Source organism: Penaeus monodon, unplaced genomic scaffold, assembly GCF_015228065.2.
Source record: "Penaeus monodon isolate SGIC_2016 unplaced genomic scaffold, NSTDA_Pmon_1 PmonScaffold_319, whole genome shotgun sequence".
NCBI lineage: Eukaryota > Metazoa > Arthropoda > Malacostraca > Decapoda > Penaeidae > Penaeus > Penaeus monodon.
In genome coordinates this window covers 65,894-78,194 of record NW_023657889.1, presented here as the reverse complement: position 1 = coordinate 78,194, position 12,301 = coordinate 65,894, and the positions used below count along the sequence as shown (strand labels likewise).

Sequence of the window (12,301 nt, the reverse complement as noted above, 5' to 3'; positions counted from 1 at the left end):
AGGGGGATCCCCCCCTTTTGAGGGGTAAGGGCTAGGTAACTAAACAGGGAATACCGTCCCCTGGCCCCCCTGGGCCCGTTCAGGACGGGCACAAAGTCGCCTTTCATCAGGCTCTCACCCCTTGGAGGTGGAAGCAGAAGGGGTTTTGGTGAAGGGACAGAAACGAAAAGTGGGAAGGAAAAAAAGACCATGAAAAATTTGGAGTGAGGGCGGTCCCAAGGTTGGGGAGTTCCCCATCTTGGGTCCCAGTCCCGCCTCCGCCCCCCACGACAACAAGGGCAAGAGATTGGGGGGTACGCCCTCAAAGGTAAAAATTTCGGCGGCGCAGTTACCCGGCTCGTCACTTTCCCCGCTTGGGCCCCCTAGTGGTCGTGGGATCACGCAGACGAACTATACACGGAAAGACTTCAAGGAGTGAAATTTTACAAATTTGCATGGACCTGACTCGTTTCCCTTGATTATGGAATTGTTTTTATGAAATTTGATAAGGCAGGCACCGTTTAGAGGAGGGAAAAGTGATGTTATAGGGAAAAAAAACAAAAAAATAATCCAAAACATTTTTCTGGGTTTTTTATAGTTCATAATGATTAAGTTTAATTAAATAATATAATATATTTTGTTTTCGGAAATGTTGGGGAAAAAAAAAATGTTCCAATACAGCGCAGTACAACCACTTAAGACTTTTTTACGCCACCTAACTAAGGCCCCAGACGACAAAACAAAACAAAAAAAGAATGAAAGGGGGTTTTCCCCCCCTCCTTTCAATCCCCCATTTCCCTTCAATTTTACAGATTCCCCTTTTCCCCCCCCACATTTTCCCATGGTTCCCCTCTCCTTCCTTTATTTTTTGTTTGTATGTGAAGCATCACTCATGGGTAGGCTTCCCCCCGAAACTAGTTGTACACTCCAAAAAAAGAGAAATTTGACTTCTTGGTGTTTCCCTACAGCCACATGTGCCCCTCGGTTAGAGCCCAGTTAGCCATGAGTGGTCGGCCCCTTGAAGCCATCCCCACTGCCCCATTGCTTGCCTCCTAAAGGGTTTTCTGCGGGTGGAACAAGAATTCCCCTATCCCATGCCCCTCCCCGACCACAAATATGGATACGGGTCCCAAACCCTCTCGCCTGAACCCCTGCTCTCGTCAGCGACCTTTTTAAAAACCCCCGAGTACAAAACATCGAATCCTCAAAGAAAGCAATCCTGCAGAGACCCGCCCCTTCCCACGAAAGCGCTGCGCGCTCCCTTCACAGTTTCGTCCCCCTGACGGCCGTACTCCCTCGGAAACCCCGGCACATAAATGTATTTTCTCCGTGCCAACACTCATCTGCCTCCTGACTTCTACGCTCGTGTATTTTCAGGTCTCCCAGCGACGGTTCAAACCGCTTACTAGCGCGGAGCCCCTATTGAGCAACTAGGGAGAGATTCTAGCCATTAAAAACTACCGCCAAAAGTTTGCAGAACTCCCCCCCTTGGAGCCCCACACACGGGGGCAAAAACCCCCCCCCCCCCCCCCCCCCCCCCCAACCTTCCCCCCCCCCCCCCCTCGCAGCCTGCATCCCCCCGGTTCACCCGCGATTGGGGACGAGACTACGCCCCCCGTCCCGTCACACCTACAGCCGCCCCCTTTCCCCCAAACTCCAGGTAGTACTTTTGCTACCATTCCAGATTGGCAGCAGGGCGTCGGTGCGAACCCCCTGCTCGGGGCGGAAACGGACACCGGGGGAAATAGTAGCGCCGACTCTCGCGGCCCCGACGGCGCCTACTCTACCCGCGAAAACAATCCCGCTGCGTTCTTGGTGGACACAGGAGCGAAGTCTCTCATTCCCGCATCCTACAAAGACAGACAATCCCCTGTTTCTGCACGTGGAGGCTGCCAATGTTCGCCCATAACGTATACGGGGGCGTTCATTGACCCTCCTTTTCGCACGCTCCGCACTCGAAGTGACGGGGTTTTCCCTTTGTCGCCGAGTACAGCACCCGACCCTCGGTGCGGGTTTCCGGGCTCCCCACGGATTCACGGGGACCTTAGGCGGGAGTCCCTTTGCACCAGTCAAGGACCCCCCCCTCGCCTCGGCCCGGTATGTGCCCTCGGATATACACGTACTGCCCCAACCAGTGCCTTACAGAGCTGTGCTGCGCGAGTTTCCAGCGGACGAACCCCTCAACGTGGCAACGACCCCACCAAACACTTAAGAAACCACATCGCACGATGGACCAGCTATTCCGCTGGGGCCACTGCCCCAAATCGTTTTTTCCGCATTGCACAGGCAGAGTTCGAGCACATGCGAGAGCTCGGCATCATACGCCCTTCCAGCACCCAGTGGGCATCCCCCCCCTGCCCCTTTTTCGTAAAAAGGACGGCGACTGGATCCCTGGGGGGGATTATCGTCACCTAAACACAGCCCCCGCACCGGGACCCTACCCCCTCCCGCCCCTCCATCCTTCACACGGGAGTTTGGGGATGCACTTTTTTCTCTAAAATCAACCTGTCGAGTGTACCACAAAATCCCATCGCGAGGGGACATCCCGAAGACAGCTGTGACCACGCCCTTCGGCCGTACGAATTTTGAATGCCGTTCGGACCCCGCAACACTCCCCAGCCCTTTCCCAGCGTTTCATGGCGATGCCCCCCCGGGGCCCTAAAAAGGTGTTTTCACTACAGGGGTATACTCATCGCCAGCAGCAAAAGGGAGGAACACCAGCAGCACCCCCGGGCCCCTCTTCGACGCCTGCGGGGAAACCCGGGAGTCATCATAACCTGGAAAGAGTTTTTTCGAGTCACCCCTCCACCTTCTAGGCACCGATTTCCGCTGACGGCATTACCCCAGCTCAGGAGAAGGTCAGCAGGGATAGGCAGTTCCAAGCAACAATGAAGAGACAGCTTTTGGGAAATACCTCGGCTGTTAATTTTCCGAGGTTGCACTTTTCTGGTCCCTTTCAAGTCTCCCCGCTCCATCCCCGGTTGGGGCGTGGCAGAGATGTTTTTGGGCCTTGAGGTGATTTAAGTTTCGAGGGGTGCAAGGACGCCTTAGCCTCGGTGACCCCCCTCAAAACCCCCCCGCAGCGAGAGAAGGCTCAATATAGCCGTGACGCCCCGGGCACCGCCCTGGGCAGTTTTTCCAAAAAAGATCCGGAAGGTTGGGAAAACCCCGGCTTTTTTTTCACAGACTCCAGCCCCCAAAAAAATAGGGAAGTGCCTTGGCAAGGAGTCCTTGCGGGTATACGGCCATCAAACACTTCCCGGGCATACGGAGGGAAGGGCTTCCAAACTTGACGGCCCCAAGCCCCACCTTCGCCCCGCAAAAGGGGTCGCCCTCAGTCCCGCGTGAAGAGAGGGACCGGATTTCGGCCCCGTTTACACGACATAGGGGCACATCGAAGCACCAACAACCAGGGTGAGAGCCCCATCCAGAGTCTCGAATCCATGGAAGTGAGAGCAAACCCCCAAACGACACCCGCTGGTTTTTTAGGGGCAGCAACAAGACCCTTCCCCCCAGGGCCCCGACGGAATACCCCCTTCGCAGAGAGGGGAGTTTAGGGGGTCTCAGGACACCATTCTGCGGAATCACGCTGGGCTGACCCGTCCTTTCATCCTCCACACTCCCCGGCAGTTTTTTGAGGCTTACCATGATAGGGGGGAAACCGCAACACAGGGCCTGACCGCAGCAAAGTCGTTGGGGCCGGGATCAATGAGACATCCGGGAGTGGGGTGCACCTGCATCGAATGCCAGGAGTAAGGTTACCGACACATAAAAACTCCCCCCCAGGGTTCCTTTTTACCCAAAGGCCGCTTCAGCATTACACCTGACGTATGGGCCCTTTCCAGAGATGGGTTACAACTATGTCCTGATGATATGGCCGGTTTACCAGGGGGCCTGAGGCCACCCTATCCCGGGAAACCCCTGCCCCACCATTGCCAAGACCTTCATCAGCCCCGGAATCTCGCAAGACCAGTGACGGGCACAACCAACAGAGGTCCTCAGTTCGAGTCCCCAGCTTGGGGGCACGGTGACCTTTTTTGGCTAAAGCCATCCGGACCAATATACCATCCATTCCAATGGGGATGGGGAGCGCCTACACCCCACTTGAAGGAGGCCCTCACGGCTTCTTTTCCCCCCCCGACACTGGGGGGACCAGTTGCCCCTTTGGCACCCTAACATTTCGGACCCCTTTTAAGCGGATCTTCGGTGCCCGCAGCAGAGAGGTTACGGAAACCACCATAGCTCTCCCTGGATTTCGTCAACTCCGAAAAAACAGGGGCCCGGGACCATTTGGAAAAAACTTTGCGACCGCTGGCCGCACCGCTCGTCCTAGAGACCCTCACGGGAACGAGACATCTACTTTCCCCCCTGACCCCCCAAGACTGCTACTGTCTCATAAGACAAAACCCCCCAACCTCCCTCTGCCCCCCCTTTAGGAACCCTTCCCCGTCATTTAAACGGGGGCAGTAAAACCATCACCCCCGGGCCACAAGGGGAGACACCGCAGCATTGACGTGCGAAACCGCGCTTTTCAGGAGCAATCGGATCCGAAGGTTGTTTTCCGACCCCTACACGGGGAAGGGGAGTGCTGTGGTGCAAAAAAGCTTCGCGCTTTGGGAGAGTCAGGTCCCGGCGGTTTGGGGATCCAACTCCCGCCCAAACACCCACAGTCATCGGACCCGACCTGAGAGTATACATTGAGGTGGCATATTTAAGCCGCAAAAAATCAAAAGAAACGCACTCATCATCGGTAGGCTTCACCCGAACACTAATGTACACTCCAAAATAAAAAAGTAATTTGACTTTAGTGTTGTACAAACCACAGTTTGGGAAAACTTTTTTGGGCCCAAACCCCTAAAAATTTTATATGGGGGTTTCCGATTTTGCTTTACACTAGAGGAAAAAATATCTTGGGGAGTCTTCTTATACCCCACAGGATTTAAATTTTATTGCCTAAAAAAGGGTTTTTTTGTTTGTTTAAAAATGCAAAATTATAATTAATCTATATATTCTTCAAATAAAAGGGGTAGAAAAAATCTTTTGAATACCAAACTAAACGTTTAATGTGCTATTCCATTTTCTTTATTTTTCTATCTTTTCACTAGGAGTTTAAAATAAAAATGTCATTTCAAAATATATCTAATTTTTTCATCCCTCTCTCTCGACTTAAGATAGAAAATACCAAAGGTTTTCCTTTAACTTTCAGAAAATTACTTTCACATTTTACACAAACAATCCAGTAAATGATTAATGAGAAAAAAAAACAAAAAAAAAACAGTAAGTTAATAGTTTGATGGTGATCGTATTCTCTCTACTCCAAGAGCTGTGTCTTCCTGCATTGGGGAAGCAGCCATCATCACCTCATCATCATCCCATTCTGAGTAGTTTGCCCGGTACTGGGATGAATTTGGATTGTTTTGCTGATTTCTGCACTTCTCTAACTTGCCTTCAATCTCACGCCGCACAGTATCCGAGGCAGGAGGTTCAGCATTCTTAACCATCTTCTTGATTTCTGGGAAAAATGATGAGTGTGAGAATGTGGTCTACCTTGTTTACCTTGGTTGAAACTCATAAGGAATATTTGTCTTTGGAAAATTAAATATGGTTAGTCTTGTGAGTAAAGCAAAAATTAACAAAAACTTCCACCACCCATTACTTCATAAATACAATATGAAAAAATATACCATGATTATTTAATGACAACAATAGCCATATTCAAAATGAACAAATATGACAATAAATATACATTTAAAGCTTACTTCTCACAGCATCTATAAGGACTTTGAGGTGTGGTCTTTGGTCATTTGGGAAGAGGATATCGGTGACATACTGGTCCAGGTTTTCCCCTAACCTGCTCACAGCTGTTGTCACTGCAGCTAAAGCAATCTGTCACAGATATATTAGGATTTCCTTAATCATCCTCACCTATATATATGTACATAAATGAACAAATCCTCCTGCTTTAAGTAAACTGGATCCAGCTGATACAGAGGAGTTGCCATGAAGAAATTTGGCCAAAAGATGTGTGACTTGAATATTTCATTAAAAAAAGTGTACAAAGCATTTGAAGTGACACTGACTCAGTGGGGTTTCAGGAAGCTCATTCACGAGCAGGCCTTCCATCTGTCCACACGGGTAGTTTACTACCCATCACCCATGCTTGCGAGAGGTCTCCAGGATGGACACATGAATAATACATTAATCCATTGAATCTGGATGCTTTATGGCAATTGCAATGTGTGGCTTGTACACTGGATGTAACAAACACTCTTGTGAGATGACAAGACTCTATGCCTCCCCTTTGCAATGCTATTTTCTTTTTTTATACATAATTTTTTTTTTTTCCAATGTCCATATTTGTCATTTGATTTGCTTTATCCTGATGATAATAGAATATTTTCTTTGCACAGACTCCATATGATCTTTCTAGGTAGTCCAGAACTCATTGCAACAATAATAACAATAAGTAACAATTATTTGTCACATGTTATTAATTTTTCATAATATTCAATATTCTGTAATAAACCCTACACTGTTGGTTACAGTGGCCAGGAATAGGATCCTGAGCGTGAAATTAGCATCCTCCCTAGAACCAACACGCTTCCATTCATGGGTCACAGACATTACATTCCACTCGTTTAAGAATGGAATTAATGCAAAAGCATTATAAAAAACTAAACTAAATGTCAAATGAGTTCAATCGCCCTCCTAGAGCTTCGTGCACTTATGGTGAGGCTTTCACTTCACCCCTGCCTTTAGCCAAAACGCTTATGACGGCCAGTTCATGTCCCCCCCTGCCCACAGCCCTGTTATTCCCATGACGGTATATTTACGTCACCCACCCCTCAAGGCAAATTTTTTCTTGGTGTGATGGGCACATCATCCAGATCATAGGGGTTAATAATAAATAAATAAATAAATAAATAAAGAAAGAAAGAAAGAAAGAAAGAAAGAAAAAAAAAAGAGAGAGAGAGTAAAAATAAAATAAATTAATGAAATCTCCCTGTTACTTATTGTTACTACTATTGCACATGGTGTAAACCACCTGGAGATATAACATGGAAGCTGCTTAATGAAAACAGTCTATTATCATTTTGATCAGCACAGCAGATGAAATATAGACTTGGGGAAAATAAAATAGCATAATTTTTTTTTTTTACAGCATTGCAGAGAGAGGCAGAGAGTCAGAAGTTTTATGAGTGTATGCTGGTGGGCTTAAAAGGAAAATTTGCCACTAAAGAAAGCCAATCCCTCATTTGGTCTGTGACGTACTGCAAGGGCACGGATCCAATGTTTAAATGTGATATACAAAATAATCCATTTATTTATACAGATCCTTGACATAAACAATAATCAAACACATTTAAAAGTACTTAGATTTCAAGAGCAGGCTTACCTGACCAGGAGTATAAGAAAAAATTGCCATTTAATTTTCCCCTTTCAGGAACTTTCCACAGGGTCGCAACTTCTGGTCTCTAGCTGTGGGAACCTTGTCGAATCCAAGGAATAAAGAAGATTCCCAAATTTACTTTTGGAAAAATTCATTTTTTCTTTCATAATATATGTTTCAATAAATTGTACCAAAAAGAATAAACTTGTTCAGATAAGAGGTTTAAATTTTTCCACTGATAGCAAATTTATGTTCTTATAACAAAACCACTCCTTTAATGTCATGAGCAAGCCTTTATGGGGGGAAGGGTTTGGTGAATAATGAGAAAATTGAATTCTTGTTTTAGGCAGTTCATTGTTTAAAAATAACAGCAGCTTTTTCTTATCTCCTTACATTTGCACAAAAAACATTTATTGTGACATAAAATTTTTCAATTTTTCAAGCAAAAATATCACAGGTCACTCTGAAAAGAATATTTATTGAAAAATCAACTAAAACATGAAAACAAATATAGCTAGCAAAGAATGAATGAATTTTTAAAAACAAGAATTTTTTTTACTACAATGTTATAATCAAAAATAACAAAGACTTTTTTTACAAAAAAGAACTTCAAGTTTGATTTCAGAAACTTATTTTTTTTTGTTAGTAGAGTATACTTTTTTAAAAAATTTTCACACAAACCCCACAGACAAAATACATAATATAATATATATAAAAATAATAATATATATTATATAAATAAAAAAACAATAAAAATACCAACAATTAAAAAAAAAAAAACAACACACAACAACACAACACAACACATACAATAATATAAATATTATAATAATATATAAATAAATATATAATATATAATGCATAAATAATATAATTAAATAAATAATATAATATATAAAAAACAATTGAATAATATATATATATATTAATATAAAATAAAATAATTAAAATAATTAAATTGCATAATATAATATATATATATATATATATATAATATATATATGCATATATATATTTTATATAATATATAATATATATATATAATATTATAATAATATTAGTATGTGATGGTTGTTATGTATGTTGTAGTTTTTTTTTTTAATTTTTATAATTGGGAGTTATATATATATATGTATATATATAATATAATTTTAAAATATATATATATGTATTATATAAATATGTATATTGTCTGTGTGTGTGTGTGAGAATGTTATAAAGTATACTCTACATAATCATATAAAAATAATGTTTCTTGAAATCAAACTTGGAAAGTTCTTATTTTGTAAAGAAAGTCATTGATTATTTGTGATTATAACATTGTAGGTAAAAAGAATTCTTGTTTTTTGAAAATTCATTCATTCTTTGCTATGCAATATATTTGATTATTCATGTATTTAGTTGATGTTCAAATAAGATATTCTTTTGCAGAGTGACCTGTGTATATCTTGCTTGTAAAATTGAAGAATTTTATGTCACAATCAATGATTTTGTGCATAATGTAAGAGGAGATAAGAAGAAAGCTGCTGAGATTATTTTAAACAATGAACTGCAGCTAACACAAGAATTACAATTTCATCTCATTATTCACCAACCATTCCGCCCAGTAGAAGGCTTGCTCATTGACATTAAGGTATGTGGTATTTGTTATAAGATACATAAATTTGCTATCAGTGGAAATATGAAGACCTCTTAATCATGAACAAGTTATATTCTTTCATGGAATACAATTTAGTTGAAACATATATTATGAAAGAAGAAATGAATTATAGCCCAAGAAGTAATTAATGGTAATCTTCTTTATTCCTTGGATTCAGACAAGGTTCCCACAGCTAAGAGATCCAGAAAGATTGCGACCCCATGTGGAAGAGTTCCTTGAAAGGGTAAACTTAACTGATGCAATTATTCTATATACTCCTGGTCAGGTAAGCCTGCTCTTGAAATCTAAGTACTTTTAAATGTGTTTGATTATTGTTTATGTCAAGGATCTGTATAAATAAATGGATTATTTTGTATATCACATTTAAAACATTGGATCCAGATGCCTTGCAGTACGTGCACAGACCAAAATGTAGGCATTAGGCTTACTTGAGTGGCAATTCTCCTTATAAGCCCACCCAGCATGAACACTCATAAGCAGTATCTAGACTCTCTGCCTCCTCTCTGCAATGCTGTAAAAAAAAAATTATGCTGATTCTATTTTCCGAAGTCTATATTTGCTATCTGCTGTGCTGTATCAAGATGATAATAGACTGTTTTCATTAAGCAGCTTCCATGTTATATCTCCAGGTGGTTTACACCATGTGCAATAGTAGTAACAATAAGTAACAGGGAGATTTCATTAATTTATTTTATTTTTACTCTCTCTCTCTTTTTTTTTTCTTTCTTTCTTTTTTTTTTCTTTCTTTATTTATTTTTTTATTTATTTATTATTAACCCCTATGATCTGGATGATGTGCCCATCACACCAAGAAAAAATTTGCCTTGAGGGGTGGGTGACGTAAATATACCGTCATGGGAATAACAGGGCTGTGGGCAGGGGGGGACATGAACTGGCCGTCATAAGCGTTTTGGCTAAAGGCAGGGGTGAAGTGAAAGCCTCACCATAAGTGCACGAAGCTCTAGGAGGGCGATTGAACTCATTTGACATTTAGTTTAGTTTTTTATAATGCTTTTGCATTAATTCCATTCTTAAACGAGTGGAATGTAATGTCTGTGACCCATGAATGGAAGCGTGTTGGTTCTAGGGAGGATGCTAATTTCACGCTCAGGATCCTATTCCTGGCCACTGTAACCAACAGTGTAGGGTTTATTACAGAATATTGAATATTATGAAAAATTAATAACATGTGACAAATAATTGTTACTTATTGTTATTATTGTTGCAATGAGTTCTGGACTACCTAGAAAGATCATATGGAGTCTGTGCAAAGAAAATATTCTATTATCATCAGGATAAAGCAAATCAAATGACAAATATGGACATTGGAAAAAAAAAAAATTATGTATAAAAAAAGAAAATAGCATTGCAAAGGGGAGGCATAGAGTCTTGTCATCTCACAAGAGTGTTTGTTACATCCAGTGTACAAGCCACATTGCAATTGCCATAAAGCATCCAGATTCAATGGATTAATGTATTATTCATGTGTCCATCCTGGAGACCTCTCGCAAGCATGGGTGATGGGTAGTAAACTACCCGTGTGGACAGATGGAAGGCCTGCTCGTGAATGAGCTTCCTGAAACCCCACTGAGTCAGTGTCACTTCAAATGCTTTGTACACTTTTTTTAATGAAATATTCAAGTCACACATCTTTTGGCCAAATTTCTTCATGGCAACTCCTCTGTATCAGCTGGATCCAGTGACTTAAAGCAGGAGGATTTGTTCATTTATGTACATATATATAGGTGAGGATGATTAAGGAAATCCTAATATATCTGTGACAGATTGCTTTAGCTGCAGTGACAACAGCTGTGAGCAGGTTAGGGGAAAACCTCTGGCCCAGTATGTCCCCAAATTTCCTTTCCCAAAGCCCAAAAGCCCACCCCCAAAGTCCTTTAGAGCTGTAAAAAAAGAAAGCTTTAAATGTATATTTATTGTCAATTGTTTTTTTGAATAGGCTTTTGTTGCATTAAATAATCATGGTAATTTTTATTTTGTATTATGAAGAAATGGGGGGGGAAATTTTTTGTTAATTTTGTTTTACTCACAAGACTAACCTTTTTAATTTTCCAAAGACAAATTTCTTATGATTTTTCCCCCAAGGTAAAAGTAGACCACATTCCACATCATCTTTTTTTCCCAGAAACAAGAAGATGGTTAAGAAGCGAACCCCTGCCCGGATACTGTCGGCGTGAGTTTGAAGGCAGTTAGAGAAGTGAGAAATCAGCAAAACAACAAATTCATCCAGTACGGGAAAAACTACTCAGAATGGGATGATGATGGGTGAGAGGGCTGCTTCCCCAAGCGGGAGACCAGCTTTTGGGTAGAGAGAATACGATCCCCATAAAACTATAACTTACTGTTTTTTTTTTTTTTTTTTTTCATTAATCATTATGGATTTTTTGTGTAAAAATGGAAGTAATTTCTGAAATTTAAAGGGAAAACCCTTGGTATTTTCTATCTTAAGCGAGAGAGAGGGATGAAAAATTGATATTTTTTAAATGACTTTTTTTATTTAAATCTAGTGAAAAGATAAAAAATAAAGAAAATGGAATAGCACTTTAAAAAGTTTAGTTTGGTTTTAAAAAGTTTTTTCTATCCCTTTTTTATTTAAAGAATATATAGGGAATAATAATGTTAGCATATTTAAACAAACAAATAAGCTTTTTAGGGAAATAAAATTTAACCCTTTTGGGGAGGGTATAAGAAGACTAACCCAAGATATTTTTTCCCTAGTGTGATAAGAAATCTAAAAACCCCATTATAAATTTAGGGTTTTGTGCCCAAAAGATTTCCATGATACTGGGTTTGTAGGCAAAAAAAGAAGTCAAATTATCTTTATTTTGGAGTGACAATTAGTGTTGGGTGAGACCCTAGCGATGAGTGAGTGCGTTTTTTTGGGGACTTTGCGGCTTAAATATGCCAGCCCAAGTATACTTAGGTCAGGCCGAGAGCTGGGGGTGATTGGGGGGGAGGGGGATCCCAAACCGCCTGGACCTGACTCTCCCAAAGCGGGGAAAAGCTCTTTGCCCCACAGCATCCCTTCCAGTGTAGGGGTCGCAAAAGAACTTGGGAACCCGCTTTGCTCCTGGAAAAGGCAGGTTCGCCGGTCAATGGAGGGTGTCGTTCCTTGGGAGCCGGAGGGTGGGGTTTTACTGTCCCGCTTAAGGAGGGAAGGGTTTCCCAAGGGTGGGCAGGGGGGAGGTTTGGGGGGTTGTCTTATGAAGACAGTAGCGTTTGGAGGTCCGGGGCAAGTAGAGTCTCTTTCCCGT

The 12,301-nt window shown here is 42.1% G+C and overlaps 1 protein-coding gene and 1 long non-coding RNA gene across 4 annotated transcripts; one reads left to right on the top strand and one right to left on the bottom strand.

The window, feature by feature from the left end:
- Positions 1–5,024: 5,024 nt before the first annotated feature.
- LOC119570573 lies at positions 5,025–7,409 on the bottom strand. 3 transcript variants are annotated; one of them, XR_005228432.1, is made up of 3 exons: positions 7,376–7,409; positions 5,739–5,865; positions 5,025–5,491 (listed from the first exon to the last, which is right to left on the bottom strand). It is a non-coding gene; the product is annotated as an uncharacterized LOC119570573 (long non-coding RNA). The 3 variants fall into 3 exon arrangements; XR_005228433.1 differs by lacking the exon at positions 7,376–7,409 and adding an exon at positions 6,060–6,743; XR_005228431.1 differs by lacking the exon at positions 7,376–7,409 and having other exon boundaries at positions 5,739–5,909.
- Positions 7,410–8,800: 1,391 nt separating this feature from the next.
- Positions 8,801–11,240, top strand: LOC119570571 (cyclin-H-like; the record flags this gene model as incomplete). The annotated part of the gene is given in 5 exon segments (XM_037918252.1): positions 8,801–9,002; positions 9,187–9,294; positions 10,814–10,861; positions 10,864–10,932; positions 11,133–11,240. Coding segments are annotated over 5 exon segments (535 nt in total), but the record flags the coding sequence as incomplete, so codon positions are not given.
- Positions 11,241–12,301: the final 1,061 nt, after the last annotated feature.